Source organism: Zingiber officinale, chromosome 10A (genome assembly GCF_018446385.1).
Source record: "Zingiber officinale cultivar Zhangliang chromosome 10A, Zo_v1.1, whole genome shotgun sequence".
Taxonomy (NCBI): Eukaryota; Viridiplantae; Streptophyta; class Magnoliopsida; order Zingiberales; family Zingiberaceae; genus Zingiber; species Zingiber officinale.
The window spans coordinates 85,057,376-85,080,710 of NC_056004.1; the positions used below are offsets into that span (position 1 = coordinate 85,057,376).

The 23,335-nt window shown below is 40.4% G+C and overlaps 1 protein-coding gene across 1 annotated transcript; it reads right to left on the minus strand.

Moving 5' to 3' along the window:
* Nucleotides 1-17,312: 17,312 nt before the first annotated feature.
* LOC122028126 (7-deoxyloganetin glucosyltransferase-like) lies at nt 17,313-19,227 on the minus strand. Its single transcript, XM_042587137.1, has 2 exons — nt 18,523-19,227; nt 17,313-18,396 (listed from the first exon to the last, which is right to left on the minus strand). Exons 1-2 carry the CDS (start codon nt 19,016-19,018, stop codon nt 17,471-17,473), a joined length of 1,422 nt encoding a protein of 473 aa, XP_042443071.1. The 5' UTR covers nt 19,019-19,227; the 3' UTR covers nt 17,313-17,470.
* Nucleotides 19,228-23,335: the final 4,108 nt, after the last annotated feature.

Below are 23,335 nucleotides of genomic sequence, written 5' to 3' on the forward strand. Positions count from 1 at the left end.
CCCGGCAGGGTAATTAAGGTTAGATTAAAACGGACTAAGGTTAACTTGAACCACAGTACTGGTGAAGTTTTTGGATGATAGTACGTTAGGGAAGCTTGGGCATCGCATGTCTAGGAAGATATGGCTTCGACCTGGTGCATTTGGCCAAGTGGAACTGACCGAAGCTACCCTTAAATGGATCCTGACTAGTTAGACCAAGGATTGGTATTAAGTTCAATGGGTAGGACTATTTGGAAAACCTCGAAGGCATGGTTACTTTAATGAGCTCCTTGTGACTCACCATAACCCAGAAGTTTATCCAAAGAATGCTTACTTGTTGAACCCAAAGCCAAATCTGAATCTAACACAAAGTTAAACCAAACTCTTGAATTCAACAATAAATCATCTCACATCAATCATAGAATTTCCTGATTGAAAATTTAGATCGGGTGAGATGACTAAGAAATAAAATTCATTTGAAAATTATTTAAGAAAAAAAAAATATCCTTTCAAAATCATTTCAAAATTATTTTCAAAACTCAATTTCAAAATTATTTCAAAATTATTTTCAAAACTCAATTTCAAAATTATTTCAAAACTCAATTTCAAAACTCAATTTCAAAATTATTTTAAAACTCAATTTCAAAATTATTTTAAAACTCAATTTCAAAATTATTTCAAAACTCAATTTCAAAATTATTTTAAAACTCAATTTCAAAATTCAATTTCAAAATTATTTTAAAACTCAATTTCAAAATTATTTTAAAACTCAATTTCAAAATTATTTTTACTCAATTTCAAAATTATTTTAAAACTCAATTTCAAAACTCAATTTCAAAATTATTTTTACAACTCAATTTCAAAATTATTTTTACAACTCAATTTCAAAATTATTTTAAAACTCAATTTCAAAATTCTTTTAAAACTCAATTTCAAAATTATTTTTACAACTCAATTTCAAAATTATTTTTAAAACTCAATCTCAAAATTCCTTAAAAATTTTTTTCCAATTTTAAAATTATTTTTAAAACCTCTTCAAAATTTATTAATTAAATTAAATTCAAAATCGCGTATCGGAGGCGCCTCCCATCAAAAGGAGGCGCCCTAGCAAGCGGCGGGAAAATTCCCGCCGCTTCGTCTTAAGGCGCCTCGGATCAATCCGAGGCGCCTCCAACGTATATAAGGCGCCTTAAACCTTGTTTTAAGGCGCCTTCAACACTTTATATCAAAACGAACATAAGCCTTTCTGTTCGTTTTCTGCCGACGCCGAGCACGCGATACTCGTGCATTTTCTTCTCAACTAAGGCGCCCTCAACCATTTTTTTCCCTTTCTACGTGACAATGCCTCCTAGGTATAATCCTAATCCCTTCCAATCAAGTTTTATTTAGAATTTTTGCTTATTTCTGTCAATTTTTTGGCAAAATCGTTAAAAATAGGAAACACCGACATGTTGACCTTAATCCAGCTAGAATTCCATCAGCAGATATCAGGTTCCCGACTATACATCTTAGGGATACCTTTGCTAATTACATCTTTGAACCTATCAAACCTAGATATGTAAATAAGACTTTTTATACCCAGTATTGTCAACCAACGATTCAAATGATAGAGCACTATCAACTGGATCAATTGGTTTACTGCACCGATACGGTAAACCAGGAGTTATGTGCACAGTTTTATCACAACCATGAGAGGGTTGATGATAATAGGTACAGCACTAGAGTTTCTGGCATGGACATTGAGCTTACTCCCACTCTGCTACGCACCACCCTAGGACTTAGGGCTTCTGAGTCTACCTTTCTATGCTACCCCGGTAGGGATCTGCCATTTGGCGATCCTTACTCCCACATTACGTTAGATACTATCTATACGTATTTCCTCGGGGAAGCGAGACCTGCTGACTTGACTGAGGTCAGGTCAGTTACTCTTCGGGTTCAGGACTACGTGATGTATAGGGTCCTGACAGCATGTATTCTGCCGATCTCATCTCGGGATGTCCCGAAGATGAGATCTTCACACTCATTCTTCTTGTACGCCCTGTGTCATCGATTTGATATCGATATTGCCCTGCATATGTTCCAGAACATTATCTGTGCATCTGGGACAGTCACCTCCAAGATAGTCCACATGCCCTATTGTCATATTCTGACACGCTTCTTTTCGACCATAGAGGGTATAGATGTGACCAGAGGAACAGTCATTCCTCTTACTATATATGATGAGCTAGGATCCCGTAGTTGTAGACTAGCCAGTGCCGATATCACAGCTGATGGAGTTCTAGCGTGGATAGGCCGACCACAACAGGCAGCTGCCCCTATCGCTCCAGCAGCCGAGGATTTACCAGGCGAGGGAGAGGAGTGGGCTGATTTCTTAGCTGAGGATCTTTTCGCAGATCCCTCCCCGTTTGCCAGACCATCCACCTCAGCCGGACCTTCGACCTCTTCCTCACTCTCCGTCGAGGACAGACTTGCTCGACTCGAGGTCGAGTCCATCCAGACACGACGGACAGTTCTATCTATTCGATCCGAGATGGCTGCCGGATTTACGTCCCTTCGTGACGAGATACGACGGCTAGGTCAGCCAGCACCTGAGCAGCCCCATGATCCTCCAGCTATTTCTCCTCGAGCAGATGACCCTGCTATTTGATATGACTCTGTTATGCATTGTTCTGTGGATTGTTGTCTCCCTTGTTTAGACTTCCTTGAAGTAATATATACTTATTTGCATGCTTATTCAGTTTCACAAAATCTGAGTTTACTTATCACTCATTCAAATTCTAGGAAAAACAGTTTTCAAAACTCCAATTTTGTTAGATTTTTAAAATTTGGATTTAGCTTAGGTTTTCCCCTAGATATCATGTACCCCTAGATTAAAGCCAGAGCATCTCACAATCACCTAGGTATACCTTGCTTGTGTTTGACAAACTTAGAATGGCGTGAGATGCATAGGGTACAGCCTGGACTCAGGAATGCTTATATTTGTGCATCGATATGAGTCTGGGCGTTAAACACATCATAAATAATAATCAAGTCAAGTCTTCCAGCTCTAGCCAACTCTAACTGGACCAAATGGACTTAATTTGACTAACCATGTGAAAGCTACTGCCCTCTAGGCAATCAGCAAGTAGCTAAAGGTTAGACAATTGGGAAAAGTGTGTTTCAATTTTTTTAAGCATGATTGTACTTTAAGGTTCTAATCAAATTACCTTACCTAATTATTTTAAGGCTCTGATACTTAATCAAATTAAACTCAATAATTTAATTTGACTCATGCTTGGACTAGAAAACAAACTACTGCTACTCCCTCTGTCCTAAAACTAAATATTTTTCTTTAATATCAAAGGTTCTTCAAAATGAGTATTCAAAACTTAATTACAGTTTTTCAAAAAACTTGTCCATGTAATTGAGTATTCAAATCTAGTCATCTTTTTATAACGTTTTAAAGTTTTTTTAAGTGACCTCATAGTTTATAACTTCTAAGCAAATCCTTTTATTGAAAATTCAAATACTCAAATTTTCAAACTTAGTTAATTTTAAGACTGTTTTAACTAGACTTAGTTAGATTGTACTCTAAACTTAGCTATTTGGCAAAATATTTTCTCAATACAAATCATTTCGAAGCTGAATATATAGCTAAGTATTTTCAAATTTGGCAAATTCCAAAATTCAAAAAGCTAAGTCGTTTTTGCTAATAAGAAAATTTATCTTTTTCCCTCTTTGAAAATTTTCCTTCAGAAAAATACAAATCTACTTTCAAACTGGTTTATTTTTGATATATGGCAAAGGGGGAGAGTAGGTAAATTAAAAGTTAAAGGAAAATTCAAAGCAGAGAGTAGGCAAATTAAAGTTAAATTCAAAGTATTTAATAAAAGGAGGGCTTTTATTAAGGGGGAGTCTAATATTACAAAGTACAAAGTTTCCAGCTTAACTGTTATTGCATTTGAAGTTTATTTACTTGAGCTGGGTTAACTTTATGCAGTTATTACATATGTTGTTTTTCTTAACTTTGAATTACGTGTTGCCATAATCAAAAGGGAGATTATTGGTGCGGAAGCATCCAACGATCGAACCTAAGTTTTGATAATGGCAAAGGATTCAAAGTTAAGGTGCTTTGTTATCGACACTTTTCCTAGTGTGTGAGAAAGTCCTAGCTGCGGTTAGGCAAGGTAAAACCCTAGGGGTGGTAACCCTAGGTCATGGGGTGGTAACCCTATGCGGAAAGTCTTGGCGGTCGATGACTTCAGGCAAAGTCCTAGGGGTGGTAACCCTAGGTGGAAAGTCCAGTGTCATGAACGGTGAAAGTCTGCTGGCGGTGAAGGCGGATGTTCGTGAAGTCGGAGCATCGAGTCGAGGCAAAGTCCAGTCGATCTGGAGGATCGTACTGGCAACAGGTAAATCTCCTGAGTGGAGTAGGTGAGGACGCGTTCCCCGTAGAGGGAACAGTAGGCGTCGGGTCGACCTAGGGTTTCCGGTAGGAAACCTGAAGTCAGACTCGGACAGTCCAGAGACTGTAAAATATTTCTATTTTGTGCTAACTTTGTGCTGCAGGATATTTTTGGGATTAACATATCTTGCAGGGACCAAAGTGGAAAAAAGGCCTCGGATGAACAGTGCCGAGGCGCCTCCATGGAGCTTGGAGGTGCCTCGGGTGCGAGCCAGGAAAAGGCCAGCGCAGCAGACTAGAGGCGCCTTGAATGGAGTTCAAGGCGCCTTGGACCGGAGGTTGAAGGCGCCTTGGATAGGCTGAAGGCGCCTTGAACCACCAGGTCCGTGCTGATCCACGCGGGTGACTCGGCTCGTTCAAGGCGCCTTGGTGAGCAGTATAAGGCGCCTTGAACCCCCTTTATAAGGGGTCTCGACCAGCAGCTTCAGATACAGAACTTTTGCTCAAGTGCTGCTTCCGAAGTGCTGTTGCAACATTCCGACGACCAGGAGCTCAGATTTCTTTTCTACCACTGTTGTCGGTATAATTTTAATTGCAGTTACATTTTGTAATTAATCTGTAATATTCATACGAAATTATAGTTGTTGCCCACGGAAAGCGATCAAGGATCGCGGGCCTTCGAGTAGGAGTCGACCTAGGCTCCGAACGAAGTAAACAACTGTGTTCTTGTGTTTGTTTCCTTTATTCCGCTGCTTTAATTACTCTACGAACGCTTTACGATTCCGATAATCGAACAAATAGCCACGAGCGCTATTCACCCCCCCCCCCTCTAGCGCGTCTCGATCCAACATCCAGTACTTATTGGATGTCGATATTTTGTCAAAAAAGACAAAGCCCACTCGAGCTTGGAAAAAAAAAGTCCCTAGCTCAGACAACTTGGGATAATAAAAATAATGAAATACCCAATGCACTATAGGGATGCCGTGTGAGCATGACCACCCCTCAAAGTAGCCTAAAGGAGTTAGACACTATTTGGTGCAGGGAGATATAGAAGTATTTACACACGGTTGAGAAGAAAGGATGAACGGGGAAATGAAGACCGTCACAGAATTGATCCCTAAAGAAGGAAAAAAAAAGCTATCGAAAGGTAAATGAGGCTAGTCATAGGCAGAGGGGATGACGATTTGATAGTCAGAGGGTAAACGGTAGGTGAGTTTCATTTGATCAATCTCATCCCTGTCGAACTTGGACCCGGTAGAAGTGTATCAAAGTCCGAGGACGAATGCAGGAGGTTTAGGAGAGACAACCATAGAAAACTGAGGAAGAAGCGAATCAAGAACTCAACAAGAGAAGGAAAGAAGGGGCTTACTGAAGAAGGTCACTGGTGAAGACGAAGAGAAGAAGAAGCATCAAAGAACATGCACAAGAAAGAAAACGTGAGGAATGTGAAGATGATGGCGCGTAAATAAGGGTTTACAAATCCCGCGGGCGATCTCTCTGATCCGTTAGATCGAGGGTTGTAGATAACGAAGTTGAAATTTGACCGTGGAATTCGAAAAGGCGCTTGTCACATCATCCGTGGATATTCACCTATCATATCAAGCATGCGACAACAGAGATCGTGATACGTGGTAGTTAGCGATGGGGAAACATTAATGGGGCTTAATTAAAAGTCATGGGCGGCATGCTCAGCTATAATGGCCAAAGATTTGCACAGTCTTCTAGAAATTGGGAGGACGTCAACAACCAATAAAGGTCGCTCGTTGGAGAAAGCGACACAATGTGAAAATTTGCTAAGTGGTCTTGCCAACCATCCCGATCGACACAAAGCTTTAAATGAGATATAGCCGAGCGGCGACTCTAAACCCAAGACAGATGATAGCCGAACGGTGACTCTAAACTCATGTCAGATGATAGCCAAGCGGCGGCTCTAAACCCAGGTCAGTTAGAAAACTTCAAAGTTCATTGTAGATGAGCTGCAATTTAAGGCTCGGGTTAATAAGATAAGGTAGAACGATGACTATGAAAATAATGTAAGCTGAGTGGCAACCCTAGAATAGAGAATGCCCAATCAGGGGAAGGTCATCAAAGACAATACTGGTCCAGTCAGTCGGACTTATACTCTCCTTCAACTAGACTTGAGGAGAAGGCTTGCGATGCGGCGATAAAAGGGGCCCACCAAGCATGGGTCAAAGGTGGAGATAGTAGTTGACGTGGAAGTCAAAGTCAAGGTGGTCAGTGGTGATCAACGGTCCCATCAAAGAGGGTCGAGCAGAAAGCGATGCCAACTGTCGATTGGGCATGAAGTGTCCGATCGACCAGGTGGTTTGTCTGAGTAGAACACTCGTCCGGCTAGGAGCACTATGGCAAGAACATCAGATACTCGTTACGGATCCGAGAAACGTTAAGGTGACCGAAGCGCTTGTCCGGTCGGACGGAAACAATCTACTGAACCAAGGCACTGCGGAGAAAAATAGCAAAGGTTGACCGAGAGGAGGAGTCCCGACCGAGCGGTTACCCCGCTCGGTCGAATAGTGGGACCATTACCGTATCTCTTAATTTCCCTTTGGGAGGTAACGCCGCTGACAACAGAGCATGGTCAATAGACGAATCGTACAATGGAAGCTTCTACTATCTCATTAGGGATTTGCATATCTTGTCAAGGTATGGTGTCAGAAATATTTTTCTGACACGTCCTTTTATAGGACGGTTGACGAACCGTTCCCGCACCTTGAGACGCGTTCATGACGGCCACTGGGGCACTATAAAGGAGGTTCATGCACCGACGGAGATACGTGTTATTCACTATTCATGCTTGTTCTTTCATCGTTACTCTACTTTCTTCTACTATTTTGGTGACTAAATTGAGCATCTGAGGGGTAACGCTGAGGACACCTTTCCTGGCCCAGCACTGATGTTTCTTGTATTATAAAACGCAGTCGAGTTTACATGCGGTCAAACAAAAAGTCATATTCCCAGCTAGCCTTCTTTATAATTTTCTGACATGATCACTTATAAATCCTAATCGATTAGAAATTAAATTCTAATTGATTAGAAGTTAAACAATTTTTACGTGAATAAAATTGAATCGTTTATTCTAAAACTTTTAGCCTACGTTTGGTAGGGTGTAATATGCCTTGTAATGTAATCAAGATTACATTACAAGGCTGATTATTTTATTTGGTTTAATTTTAAACTTATAATATAATGTAATCTGGATTACAAAAGGTAGTGAAGTTTTGTAATCTGGATTACAAAGCAAATACTATATAATCCGATTACATTACGAGATCACTGTTTAACCAAAATTTAAATATCAAATATATCCCTAGTCCACCGCGGTTATCGCCCACCACCGTCGGTCGTCGCTGCCATCGGTCGTCGTCGCCGCAGCCGGCCGCCCGTCGCCGAAGCGCTCGCCCACTGCCGTCGCCCGCCTGTCTCCGCCGCCCGCCGTGCCGCCCGCCGCGCCGGCCACTGCCACGCCGGCCGCCGCCGAGCGGCGGTGGTGGTCGTCGCCGTCGCTGCCAGCTGACAGTGGCAGTCGTCGTCGTCGCCGGTCGTCGCCGGTTGTCGGCGGCCGGCCGCCGACAACCGGCGGCGACCGACGGAGGAGGCCAACAACGACGACCGCAAGCTCCGGCAGAGGTGCGGTGATCGTCGGTAGAGGTCGCAGGATATTTTTATCATTTTATAATAATACGAATTAGATTCCTTATAAAAAATAATGGACACCAAACAAAAGAATGTAATCACACTTGTAATCAAAGATTACATAAATTACATTACCAAATATAATAATGTAATCAAAATTACATTACATTACAAATTTGATTACATTACAAGCTAGATTACATTATACCCAACCAAACGTAGCCTTTAATCAATTGTAACCATTACGATCGACGGATAACCGTTGAGTTTAAGGTTGTTAATTGATTTGACATCAATCCTAATCAATTAAAAACACCAATCAATTAGGTTGATCGATTCCAATCAAGGTTGTCATGATTTTAATCTGTTAATCGATTAGAAAACATTCTTAATCAATTGATAGTAAGATTTTATCGCAACTCAAGATTTTTAATCGAGGTAGCCTCAATTGATTGATCTAATTGATTAGAAATTGATCCTTTATTTGATACCGACATCATAATCGATTAGTAAAATTCACTAATCGATTGGTATCAATTGAATCGATTGGATCAATCGATTCCCATCAATTTTGTTCATTATTTTAGCTTGGTAATTGATTGACCTACTAAGCCAATCAATTAAACCATCACAATTTAACTTAAATTTAGGTTAAACGCGACAATTCTTCTCAAAGACGGCGATAATTCACCACTGTTCGTCGTTTTTTTTCATGAAATATACAAACGACATGGAAAATCAAGTCTTTCCTAGGTTTTCTATACAAAAGATTTCGACGATAAAATATTAGAAAAGTCTAATCCAACATGTAAACAAATATTGATGAAAAAACTGTTGGTTGCTATTCAGAATATCGTCCTAATTCCCCTGTACAAAAATTTGTACAAGCATAGAATTATCCTAGCTACCCATGTGCTTTACTGAAGTTAAATTTGGATTGTAAATGATGCTTAACATTCTTAATCCAAATTATCCTTCAGAAGTTAAACTTGGATTGGAAACGATACTTAATATTTTTACTCCAAGTTTAACCGATGTGATCTTCCTAAGTTAAACCATATTACAAAAGTTAATCAAATATCTATTTCAAAGATCGGCTTCCAAGTTAAACATGGAGAGACACTAGGCCTTCTTGGATATGGGATCATCCGCCACTTCCTAGACAAAGCCTCACAAAGAAATCAGATATTTAACTTCTTACAGTAAAATAGATTTAACTATAGAGACCTCAATAGAAGCACATTATCGAAATATGAAATCGAAAAATAAAATCGATAACAAAAACGATAACTTAAAACCGATAGCCTCTTGTGTTTGATTTTTCAAGATCTATACAAAAAACATGAACTAGTTATGATGTGAAAACAAATAACTAGTTATACCATTCTTTGTAGCTAAAGACTTCTTGATCTTCTGTTTTATTCCTCTCCTCCTCTTGGACGTTGTGTGGGCAACGATCTACCAAGATGAAATCCACTCGAACCGCTTCTTCTCCTCCAAGACTCTCGAGCCACCAAGGGATGCCAAAATAAGAAATTTCCTTCTTCTTCTTCTCCTCTAAGCAACCGGCCACCAAGTGCTTCTCCTCTTCTTCTTCTTCCTCTCTAAGCAACCGGCCACAAGGATTTTCCAATCCTTGATGCTGTAGAACCGTTGCGGCTGGCTAGGAGGGGGTTGTTGGATAGTTCTATAAAAAACAAAAGCAAACAACCCTTCCTCGAACTCTTTAAGCTAACACTTGTAAAATAAACAAAGCAGATAAATAAAACATTAAAGGAAGAGGCACGAGTATTTACTTGGTTACAACCGATGTGGTTGTTAATCCAAGGAAGATAAAGCCCACTATCAATCTCCTTCAGGCGAAGAAGCCTCGTACAACAATGACGCGCAGAAAACAGAAGCTTAACTCTAAACTAAAGCGCACAAGTGTTAGAAATGAATTACAAGAGTTCGTTGAAAAGCTTCTGGACCAAGGCTATATTTATAGCCTTGGTCGGGGCGCCCCAAAGGGGTTCCGGGCGCCCTGGGGGGATAAAATTTTATCCCCAACGTTCAGATCTAGTTTTGACTCGATCTGGTCACATTCCAGGTCCGGGTGCCCGAAGCCATTCCGAGCGCCCCGGAGCAAAAAGTCAACAGTTGTTGACTTTATGTCCGGGACCTCTTCTCTGGTTCAGTCCCGCCTCGGTCCGGGTCTTCTGCTCCGGATCCGATCGCTTGGGTGATCTCTACCATCCGGAAAAGGGCTCACCCGAACTCAACTTCCGGTCTTCTCGAGCAGGCTTTCGCTCCGGCTCCTCGTTCCTCGGAGTAGTCGCATGATTCCTTCTCGTCCGCCAGCGTACTCGTCCGCAGTCTTCGCCCCTCGGTCGTACCGAGCCCGTCGTCTCTCTCCCGTGCCGACCTTCTCGCTAGCTGCGTCTCTTGCTCCCCGAGTAACTTCCGCTCCGGCTTCTCGTCCCTCGGAACCAGCGCACGCTTCCTTCTCGTCCACTGGAGTACTCTTCCACGGCACCTCGTCCCTCTGACGCACTGAGCCCGTCAGCTCTCTCCCCGTGCCGTCCTTCTCGCTAGCCGCGTCTTCCGCTCGAGTACCTGTGCTCCTAAGCTCCTGTACACTTAGACAGAAGGTTAGAACAACACAGGACCTAACTTAACTTGTTGATCACACCAAAACAACCTTGGGGTTCCAACAATCTGCCCCTTTTTGATGTGATCAACCCAAGTTAAGCTAGGGTCAAAAATAGATATGAAAATTAAATAATTTTCAATTTTTAATTTTTCAATAACGTGCAACAAGATAGAAAAATTAAATTTCAAAAATATTCTAATTTTCAATTTTTCTACGTCCCCCTAGACTTATACTTTTTCTTCTCCCCCTTTGTTCACATAAAAAATTGGGGTTGCAAGAAAAGTCTAAAGGTTGACACTTAGAAACTTATAAAAATCTATCTCAATGATTTTCAGAAAAAATATTTCCAAGTCAAGGAAAAATTTCTAAGTCAAAAATAACTTGAAAAAAATTTCTTAGTTTTCGCTATCAAGAAAAAAATCTTTCTGAGCCATAACTTTATGCAAGAAAAACTTTAAGAAAATTGAAAATATTTAAAGAAAATCTCCTGTGCATTTATTTATTTTATTCTAATGCTTTTATCAGAAAATTTTAAATTTTCATTTAATTTATCATAATTTCTTAACTTTGAAGCAAGAAAATTTGAGCATGTAGAAATTTGTATAAATTGTAACATGTCATTTTCTATTGTATTTTGAATTCCTAATTTGCAAAAATATTTTGATAGTATAAATTCTAATTTAATAGAATTTTTCGACAATATAATTTGTAAAAATTCTTTCGGCAATGTCTTTATTTTGCAAAATTCTTTCAGAAGAATATTTTGTAATTCACAGAAGTATTTTGTCATAAATTCTAATTTGCAAAAATCTATCGACAAAATATTTTGTAATTCACAAAAGTCTTTCGGCAAAATTTCTAACTTGCAAAATTCTTTTGTCAAAATATTTTCTAACTTGCAAAATTCTTTTATCAAAATATTTCGTAATTCGTAAGAATCTTTCAAGATAATTGGTAAACCGAAACACTCTTTCGATAATTCAATTTTTAAATCACAAAAATCTTCAGGCAATTTTTCTATTGAATTATTCGATAATTCAATTTTTAAATCACAATAATCTCCAGACAACTTTTCCATTGAATTAACCAGTTGTTCTGAGGGTAGAGGGCATACCTTACTTACCTCATCGGTCGTTGGTTCTCCCCCTGTTGAATTACTTTCTTCTGAAGACTCTCCTCCTTTCTCGATGCTCATCTCGGTTGAGCTTTCTTTATCTTTAGGTGGGTCTTCTGCTATGATTGCTGTTTCGGAAATTTCTTTAGTCTCGGATTTGGCTTCTTCTGATTCTTCATGAATCTTCAAGAACTTTTCCCAAAGTTCTTTTGCACTTTTGTACTCGCCAACTCTATTGAGATCTTCATTTGGTATTACGGTTAGAATGTGAAATTCTGCACGACCGTTTGCCATTGACTTGTCACGTTGCTTCTTGTTCCAGAGGCGTAGATCGAGTTCTTCTCCATTCGTTGTCTTTGGTGCTTCATAGCCAAATTTTAATATTAAAGAAATACCAAAATCAGAATTAAGATATACCTCCATTTTTTGTTTCCAAATGGCAAACTCCCCCTCGAATGCTGGTAGGTAGTTGCTAGCTCCGGACATCGTTTTGTTGCTTCAGACGGAGGTTAGTCCTTCTGAGGCGTCTCGGCTCTGATACCACTTGTAGGACCGTTGCGGCCGGTTAGGAGGGGGTTGTTGGATAGTCTTGTAAAAAATAAAAGCAAACAACCCTTCCTCAAACTCTTTAAGCTAACACTTGTAAAATAAACAAAGCAGATAAATAAAACATTAAAGGAAGAGGCACGAGTATTTACTGTTGGTGCAGTGAGCACCAGATGATCGAACCTGAGTTTTGTTTATGGCAAAGGGCTCAAAGTTAAGTGGTGGTGTTATCTAACAAAGTTCATGGAGCTTGCAGGAAAGTCCTAAGTGATACTTAGGCAAAAGTCCTAGCTGCGGTTAGGCAGGTGAAAACCCTAGGGGGTGGTAACCCTAGGTCATAGGGGGTGGTAACCCTATGCGAAAAGTCTTGGCAGGTCGATGGCTTCAGGCAAAAGTCCTAGGGGGTGGTAACCCTAGGTGGAAAGTCCTAGTGTCGCGAACCAGGTGAAAGTCTGGACTAGCCGGGAAGCGGATGTCCAGCAGAAAGTCCGGAAGCGTCGAGTGCTGAGCAAAAGTCCAGTCGATCTGGAGGATCGCACTGGCAACAGGTAAATCTCCTGAGTGGAGTAGGTGAGGACGCGTTCCCCGTAGAGGGAACAGTAGGCGTCGGGTCGACCTAGGGTTTCCGGTTGGAAATCCGAAGTCAGACTCGGACAGTTCGGAGACTGTCTATACCTCTTTAATAATGTTTATTGTGCTAACTTTGTGTTGCAGGATAGTGTTTGGGACTAACGCATTTTGCAGGAACAAAGGAGCAAGTTAAAGCCTCGGATGAACAGTGTCCGAGGCGCCTCCATGGAGCTTGGAGGCGCCTCGGGTGCGAACCAGGAAAAGCCAGCGTAGAAGGTTGTAGGCGCCTTAGATGAAGTTCAAGGCGCCTTGGGTCGAAGGTTGAAGGCGCCTTGGGTAGGCTGAAGGCGCCTTGAACTGGATGAAGTTCGACCAAGTCTGTGCTGATCTCCGCGGCTGACTCGGCTGTTCAAGGCGCCTTGGTGAACAGTAGAAGGCGCCTTGAACACCCTTTATAAGGGGTTTCGACCAGCAGCTCTCTACAACAACTTCCAAGCAATCTTTCTGCTACAAGCTGCTCACGAGACGATCCCGAAGTGCTGCTACGAGACACCGACGACCCGGAGCTCCGAAATCTTCAGATTACGATATTGTCGTCAGTATAACTGTACTTTTTCATTATACTTAACTGTAATACTTGTACTCTTGTCGAGCTTATAGTTGTTGCCCACGGAAAGCGATCAAGGATCGCGGGCCTTCGAGTAGGAGTCGTCACAGGCTCCGAACGAAGTAAATTCTCTTGTCTTTCTGTGTGTTTGTTTACTTTCCGCTGCGTTACTTCTCCGATAGTTTTTACGATTCCGATAATAGAACGATTTTAGCCACGAGCGCTATTCACCCCCCCCTCTAGCGCGTCTCGATCCAACATTTACTTGGTTACAACCGATGTGATTATTAATCCAAGGAAGATAAAGTCCACTATCAATCTCCTTCAGGCGGAGAAGCCTCATACAACAATGAAGCGCAGAAAACAGAAGCTTAACTCTAAACTAAAGCGCACAAGCGTTAGAAATGAATTACAGGAGTTCGTTGAAAAGCTTCTGGACTAAGGCTATATTTATAGCCTTGGTCGGGGCGCACGAAGGGGTTCCGGGCGCCCTGGGGGGATAAAATTTTATCCCCAACGTTCAGATCGAGTTTTGACTCGATCTGGTCACATTCTAGGTTCGGGCGCCCGGAGCCATTCCGGGCGCCCCGGACTGCTCCGAGCGCCCCGAACTGCTCCGAGCGCCCAGAATGGTTCCGGGCACCCCGGAGCAAAAAGTCAACAATTGTTGACTTTTTGTCCGGGACCTCTTCTCTGGTTCAGTCCCCCCTCGGTCCGAGTCTTCTGCTTCGGATCCGCTCGCTTGGGTGATCTCTGTCATCCGGAAAAGGGCTCACCCAACCCAACTTCCAATTTTCTCGAGCAGGCTTCCGCTCCGGCTCCTCGTTCCTCGGAGTCATCGCGTGATTCCTTCTCGTCCACTAATGTACTCATCCGCAGTCTTCATCCCTCGGGCACCGAGCCCGTCGACTCTCTCCCGTGCCGACCTTCTCGCTAGTTGCGTCTCTTGCTCCCCGAGCAATCTTCCTCTCCGGCTTCTCGTCCCTCGGAACCAGAGCACGCTTCCTTCTCGTCCACCGGAGTACTCTTCCGCGGTACCTCGTCCCTCGGACGCACCGAGCCCGTCGGCTCTCTCCCCGTGCCATCCTTCTCGCTAGCCGCGTCTTCCACTCGAGTACGTGTGCTCCTAAGCTCCTGTACACTTAGATACAAGGTTAGAATAACACAGGACCTAACTTAACTTGTTGATCACACCAAAATAACCTTGGGGTTCCAATAGATGTCGCCGGCCCTAAGGAAGCAAAAGAGGAGACTAGATGAAGAGGTGTCGCCGGCCTAAGAGAAAGAGAGAAGGGGAGAGGTCGACCACACCAAGGATAGAGAGAGGAACAGAATAGGGTTGTATATTCATGAGGCACCCTCTCCTTCTCTTTTATAATCCTTGGTAAGGCAAAAAAGGAAAGTTTAAACATAATTAAAACTTCCTTATTTGTGACCTCCCTTTAAAAAAAAAGAAAACTTAACAACAATTAAAATCTCTCTTTTCTAAATTTCCTATTGTACATGACAATAAAGAAAAGTTTTAAAATTAATCTCTCTCTTTTAAAACATGTAGACAACTACAAAAAGGAAAGATTAATTAAAACTTCTCCTTTTAAATCATGGTTACAAAAAGGAAAGTTTTATCAAAAATTAAAATCTCTATTTTAAACATTATAGATAACTACAAATAAGGAAAGATTTTAACAAAATTAAAATCTCTCTTTAATCTTTTGTAGATAGCTATAAAAGGAAAGATTTTAAAATTTTAAAACTCTCTTTTAAAACCATGAGGATGACTATAAAAGGAAATTGAAATATTTCTTTTATCCATTGTAGATAACTATAAAAAAGGAAAGATTTTAACAAAATAAAATCTCTCTTTTAACCATTATAGATAACTACAAATAAGGAAAGATTTTAACAAAATTTTGTTTCAAAACTAAACTTCATTTTCCTTTTATTCTTCATGTGGTCGGCCCTTAGCTTGGGCATCAAGCTTTGGCCAACCACCTCTTGGCTTCCAAGCCCATGCTTGGTCTGCCCCCTTGCACCAAGCAAGGATGTGTCCGCCCCATTACTTGGGTAAGAAGTGGACTTTGTGGATATAAGGATTTATGAGGCTACAACAGGGACTGAGAGGAGAAATTGATTTTGGTCTCTCGATGAGCTTGAGCTTCTTGTGTTCGCCCCGAACACCTAACTCAAGTTCATCAATAATAATTTATACCACTAAAGAGTTATTATTGAACTACCACACCAATCCCAAATTACATTATGGGCTCCTTATTATGAGTGCATTAATCTCCCTATGTTTAAGATATCGAATGCCCACTAATTAAATGAGTTACTGACAACTCACTTAATTAATATCTAGCTCCAAGAGTAGTACCACTCAACTTCATTGTCATGCCAGACTAAGTCCACCTGCAGGGTTTATATGACAATCTTTATGAGCTCCTTAAGGGGACATCATCAACCTATATTAGTAGGACACAGTTTCATTCTATAATCAACAACACACCATATAAATAATATCATTTTTCAACTTATCGGGCGTATTGATTCAACGAACTAAATCACACCCTTTGATAAATTAAAGAAATAAATATTAAATATACGTGTTTGTTATTATATCATGATTAAGAGTACGCACTTCCATAATAACAGAGGTTTTGTTCTTTTATATAATCAGTATAAAAAGAAACCACCTCAAATGGTCATATTCAATACACTCATAGTGTACTAGTGTAATATTATAGTCAAGATAAACTATTACCAAATTACACTTCAACCACTCCACTGGTTTGTCTCATTCCATCTTGGTTGTAAGCTACTATTTATAATTTATAAGGATCTAATAACATGATCTTCTGTGTGTCTCTTCACACCATGTTATTTACAATATAAATTAAATAGACAACTACACTTAGCATAAATGTAGACATTTGACCAATGTGATTCTTATTTCTAAATAAATATTTATACAAAAGCTATGCTTTTAGTATACATTCCAACAAAAACAAACAGTATTGCCATGAAATTGGTGAAACATAGCCTTGGCTCTGATACCAATTAATAGGACTTAAATTCTCTCCTAACCACATAAATTCTAGAAATGAATAAGAACTCAAGCAAAGAAAACACAAGACATGATCTAGTTCCATCGAATATATGGTATAATAAAGTAATACATAAACTGAAAGACAATGAACCTGATTGAAGAGTTATGTCTTTGTCGAAACATCATCTGAGTAATTCTTGATGAAGAAGAAGAGGAAGTAGAGAATGATCTCCCAAAGGAATTTGGGGGAGACAACACCATAAAACTTCTTGTTGATGGGAAATAAAAAATTAGGTCAATATCTCTAAATCCTTGGGACTAATCCTATATATAGTCTACATATATTATCAACCCATAGATGATCATTGATACAAAAAATGAGTTTTACACATAAGAGGTTCCCAGCCAATAACCTAATACCTAATAATCTTAAATTAGATCACTTAATCATTTTCGATATCACAAGTATTAAATCATACATGTATCCATCTTAAGGGATATTAAATTGTTTGATATCACAAGTATTAAATCATACATGTATCCATCTTAAGGGATAAATTGTACCCATTTTAAGGGATATTAAATTGTAATGCTGATCACACATCCACTAAGCCACTCGACAGTTCGACCAGCTTGTCCCACTAGGTAGCTCAGGCACTTGACTTATTCAGAAGCTCGGCGCACTCGGCACTCAGTCAGCATAGGCACTCGGTTGACTCGGACACTCAGACAATTTCATTATCTTCGGCAAATCATTCCAACAGGAACAGATTCAAAGCACCATGAAGTCACACTTGAAACACTTTATTCTTGATTCAGTTACATATACTTCACTCCTTCAGCTTTTGCCATCCTCTCATATTCAACTAACATGGCTTAAATGAAGTTGTTTTGTGGCGAGAATGCTCGAAGTTCTTCGATTGGTATTCGCAAATTCTGTCTCAAACTTCGTTTCGACACAAAGCTTCGGTTAATCTCATCAAGTTAGCATAAGAGCTTCCTCCCTCTGCATTAGTAGCTTGCTCTGCCATCTCCTTCCACTTCATCACCTTCTTCCTCATCTCCTGCCCCCTCTCCCCTTGCATCAGTTCCACAACGAGCTTCCTGATCTGCTCCCTCTTCACTTCTTGCTCGATCTCCATTGCTATCCCCCAATCCTCGCAAGCAAACCTGCAGTTTGTGAATTGGTCGGCAAAGCCAGGCCAAATGAGCATTGGTACTCCACTGCAAACACTCTCCAACATGGAGTTCCAACCACCATGCGTGAGGAAGCCACCAATGGAAGAGTGGCGAAGCACTCGGCCTTGATCGCACCAATTCGTGACCCAACCCCTCCCTTCGACTTCCCTGATGAACTCCTCAGGCAATCCACCTTCAACATTCTCAACGAGATCCGGCCTGATGCTCAACAGAAAAGGATGCTTGCTATCAGCAAGACCCCATGCAAACTCCATCAATTGTTCACTTGTTAAACGTGCCAAGCTTCCGAAGCAGGCGTAAACGACTGAAGCATGTCTCTGAGAGTTTAGCCACTCTTTGTACCCGCGATCTTCTTCGAAAAGGTTCAAATTCTTTGGCACGCCTTTCATCTGGTTGAGTAGCAGGAACAGAGGGCCTACTGCAAGGGTTCGAGGCAAGGAAGCTTTGATGGCATCCAAGACCTTGCCTTCCATTTCATCAAATGTGTTGAGGATCACACCGGAAGCTCTCTGGGCACAAGCCACTTCTTCCATCTCACAGTTCAGGAAGAATTGGTTAGGGTTTGTTGTTCTGATGAAACTGGAAAGATCTCTCAGACGGATGCCTTCGAAGCCGGGAATCCAGTCGATTGGGGTATCGAGGTATTCGTTTGTCAAGAAGCTCTGATCTACAAAGGAACAAATGAGAGCAACCAATCCATCGTTTAAAGAAATTCTCATACTTGTTGATTACTGAAACTAGAAACAAGCTCGTGTTCTCCCAAAATGATGATTTTGTGTTCTTGGTGTTTTACCTTTGAGCGGCGCGTATCCTCTTCGGATTAGGTCCCGCAGATGGAGAGATCCGAGGAGACTGCAAGCGCTGGTAGTCCAGAGCACAAAAAAGGGGATTCCCATCTCCTCCGTCGCCCCCACCGCCTCCGATGCTATCAAGAAGTTGGCGACGACGCAGGAGACGGGCGGTAGGACCGGATCCTGCTTCAGTCGCCGCAGGAGTTGCCCCAAATGCGCTGCGCAGGTGCGGTTGATGGAGCGGCGTAGCTCCTCGTTGTTGGGAGCGCCGGAGGAGTCGAGAGAGTAGCCATCGGGGATGGTCTCGAAGCGGAGGAGGTCGGATTCGGGCGGGAAAGCTTGGGATGTCTGGAGGATCCGATGGAGGCCGGAGCTGGTGTTGACGAAGGTGACGAGGAAGCCTCGGAGGTGGAGGAGGTTGGCCAGGTCGAGGGTGGGGTTGAGCTGGCCGGGGGCGGGGAAGGAAACGACGACGGCGTGACGGCGGAGAGAGGACATGGCTGAGTCGATTAACGATTAACGATCTGTAATAAATGAGAAAGAACGTAATTAACAGGAGTCCTCTAATCCTTTCCCTATTTATAAGTTGGATTACGGTGTTAAATTATGAAAGAGGAAAAAAATCAGGAAAGGAGACAGGATCTCTCCTCCAACACTAATATATGATTAAGTCACGTTAAATTGAAGCAAAATGTAGATGAGTGAGGACAAAGTGTCTCGGACACGGTGCGATGATAAAGAAGAATAATTTGAATTTTTTTTAGATGGGGTATTTTCGAACGTTGAAGTTCGAATTACGATGATATTTTAAATCGATATCCGCACCCTGTTGTCTCGTGAATGCTCTCACATTTTTTTTTATTAAATGAATGGATACGGGCACTGCCCGCGAAGGATCGAATCAAGGGCAACGCCGACGCTGGTTTTTTCTATGGATTTTTTTTTTTTCCGAAAGTCGTGTCAAAAATTAGGACACCGTTGTGGCTTACTTTTTTATTAAAAAAAAATCTGTGGCTGGGTTTAATATTTCGAAACCGTTCTTGGAAGGTTGGCCCTCTCGAAAGAAATATATATATTAGTTAAGTGTTGTTTCGAGCTCGTCTTTGAATCGTTGTGTTTTTTACCGTTGATTTTTGTCACATTTTGTTCTATTCCAATTAAAAAAAATAAAAAAATGATTAGCATTGGACCACTTATGATTTGTAATCTTATTAGGATCGAATTATGACTATGATTCGATCATAATGGATTATAATTTATCCCTAAGTTTACTATTTTATAGATTATAATTTGGATCAAGACGAATAGCCAGAAACCCCCCTCTCTTGCACCAAGCTGTCTGGGCACTTGCCTATTGTCAACAGCCTCCAGCCATCCGCCCCAACTCAAACTATAACCTGAGGAGATGATGAACGTAGGGAGGAATCATAATCAATTACGACATGATCGCGACTACGATTCGACCAAATTATAAATGATTCATCCCTTGTTCTACTTTTTAATGGACCAAAATTCTGTCCTCTTTTTTTCTATCTTTCTTTCAATAGTATTTTCTGGCCGATTTTTTTTCTAACTAATTTTTTCCAACAATTTCCAATTAAGTCATTCCATTCTTCTTTTTTATAATCCATTCATCCTTCATTCTTTTGAAATTGATCCAAATTATAGTGGATCTTTTTGAAAATTTTCCAATTCTAAAAATATAACTTTGCAAAGTTCACGCAATCATCCTGATATTCAATATTCTTAATTTTCCACTTCCACGCACTACCCCTAAAATTTTCTAAATATTCCATACATTCCACAATATCCTCCGAATTTTTAGAGTTCTCAAACCTTGTCGGCTCTTCGAGTAATGATCCTTAACTTCCATTTTATATGTACCCATCCGAATATTGACAGTCCATGACAAGTCAATTTATAATGTCATCCCCTTCTTATGGAATTTCTTCTCCATAATCATCATTCATGCTCTCGGATGAATCAAGGAGGGCTAGCATAGACGTATCTGAGACCGACAAAGAATTAGTACCATCATCTGATGTTCTAGAGTTGGATAATGAAGCGAGTTTGAGTGTGTGTGACACTAAACGAGTCAAATGGTCCAAATTCACTGATGGACCTAGAGAGCTCGGATTGCACCAATTCCAATTGTTGTGGATTTCTGACATTGCAAGGAGTTCAAATATGTTACCCATTGTTTATTTTGACTTTTAGAATGTGTTAAAATATAAGAAGAAAGAGTCAGCAAAAAACATACACGTTAGGCCTGATATGAATCATATCAGGCCCATGTTAGGCCTGATATGATTCCATATTAGGCCCAACGTGGACCTGATATGATTCCATATTAGGCCCAACGTGGACCTGATATGAAATCATATCAGGCCTAACATGGGCTTGATATGATTTTTTTAGTGCATTCTTATGTTTAGCTTGCAATAATTGTACAAGTGAAAGAATATACTACTGACCCAAACATAAAAATCATAATGAATTACAAAGACAAAATACAGTATTTATGAAGAATTACAAAGACAAGAAGAATTGGACTTGTAAATTAAATACCTCTTATTTTCTTACAATGTTACAAGCTGAAGTCCTCAGTAACACACCATAAGCTAGAAAGCATGCATGAGATAACATCTTGTTACTATCTCTATTTCTCATAAACTGAAGCAGCTACAACCTTATGGAGCTCCATTCCTAATCGGAGCTCTTTAGGTCCATCAGTGGGTTTTGACCAAAATCCACTGATGGACCTAGAGAGTTTCGATTGCACCCATTTCAGTTCTTATGGATTCCTAATGTTGCAAAGAGTTCAAATATGCTATCCATTATTTATTTTGACTTTTAAGATGTGTTAAAATATAAGAAGAAAGAATCAGCATAAAACCTCCACATTATGCCTGATATGAATCATATCAGGCCCACATTGGGCCTGGTATGGAATCATATCAGGCCCACATTGGGCCTGATATGGAATCATATCAGGCCTAACATAGGCTTGATATGATTCATATCAGGCCTAACATGAAGATTTTGCTGATTCATTCTTCTTATATTTTCACACATTCTAAAAGTCAAAATAAACAATGAATAGTATATTTGAACTCCTTTCAATATCAAGAATCCACAGGTACTGGAATGAGTGCATTCGGAGCTCTCTAGGTCCATCAGTGGATTTTGACCGAAACCCACTGATGGACTTAGAGAGCTTCGATTGCACTCATTCCAGTTCCTGTAGATTCCTGATATTGCAAGGAGTTCAAATGTGTTATTCATTGTTTATTTTGACTTTTAGAATGTGTTAAAATATAAGAAGAAAGAGTCAACAAAAAACTTACACGTTAGGCCTGATATGAATCATATCAGGCCCATGTTAGGCCTGATATGATTCTATATTAGGCCCAACGTGGGCCTGATATGACTCTATATCAGGCCCAACGTGGGTCTGATATGAAATCATATCAGGCCTAACATGGGTCTGATATGATTTTTTTGTAGTGCATTCTTATGTTTAGCTTGCAATAATTGTACAAGTGAAAGAATATACTACTAACCCAAACATAAAAATCATAATGAATTACAGAGACAAAATACAGTATTTATGAAGAATTACAAAGATAAGAAGAATTGGACTTGTAAATTAAATACCTCTTATTTTCTTACAATGTTACAAGCTGAAGTCCTCAGTAACACACCATAAGCTAGAAAGCATGCATGATATAACATCTTGTTACTATCTCCATTTCTCATAAACTGAAGCAACTACAACCTTATGGAGCTCCATTTCTAATCGGAGCTCTCTAGGTCCATCAGTGAGTTTTGACCAAAACCCACTGATGGACCTAGAGACTTTCGATTGCACCCATTTCAATTTTTATGGATTCCTGATGTTGCAAGGAGTTCAAATATGCTATCCATTATTTATTTTGACTTTTAGAATGTGTTAAAATATAAGAAGAAAGAATCAGCATAAAATCTCCATATTAGGCCTGATATGAATCATATCAGGCCCATATTGGGCCTGGTAAGGAATCATATCAGGCCTAACATAGGCCTGATATGATTCATATCAGGCCTAACGTGTATAAATAATGGATAGCATATTTGAACTCCTTGCAATATCAGGAATCCACATGAACTGGAATGAGTGCATTCGGAGCTCTCTAGGTCCATTAGTGGATTTTGACCGAAACTCACTAATGGACCTAGAGAGCTCCGATTGCACTCATTCCAGTTCTTGTAGATTCCTGATATTGTAAGGAGTTCAAATATACTATCCATTGTTTATTTTTACTTTTATAAGTTGTTAAAATATAAGAAAAAAGAATCAGCAAAAAACCTACATGTTATGCCTGATATGAATCATATCAGGCCCAACGCGGACCTGATATGATTCCATATCAGGACCAATGCGGGCCTGATATGAAATCATATCAGGCCTAACATGGGCCTGATATGATTTTTTTGTAGTGCATTCTTATGTTTATCTTGCAGTAATTGTACAAGTGAAAGAATATACTACTGACCCAAACATAAAAATCATAATGAATTACAGAGATAAAATACAGTATTTATGAAGAATTACAAAGACAAGAAGAATTGGACTTGTAAATTAAATACCTCTTATTTTCTTACAATGATACAAACTTAAGTCCTCAATAACACACCATAAGCTAGAAAGCATGCATGAGATAACATCTTGTTACTATCTCCACTTCTCATGAACTGAAGCAGCTACAACCTTGCTATGGCATCTACCCTATGGCGTGATATTTGTTAGGACCTTTGTGCCCACCAGAGGGGGGG

What these genes read in the sequence shown, in the direction of transcription:
- LOC122028126 (XM_042587137.1), bottom strand. Translation starts at nt 19,018, where the DNA reads ATGTCCTCTCTCCGCCGTCACGCCGTCGTCGTTTCCTTCCCCGCCCCC. An exon ending in AGGATACGCGCCGCTCAAAG is followed by an intron (nt 18,397 to 18,522) that starts GTAAAACACCAA and finishes GTTCCTTTGTAG; the next exon opens with ATCAGAGCTTCTTGACAAAC.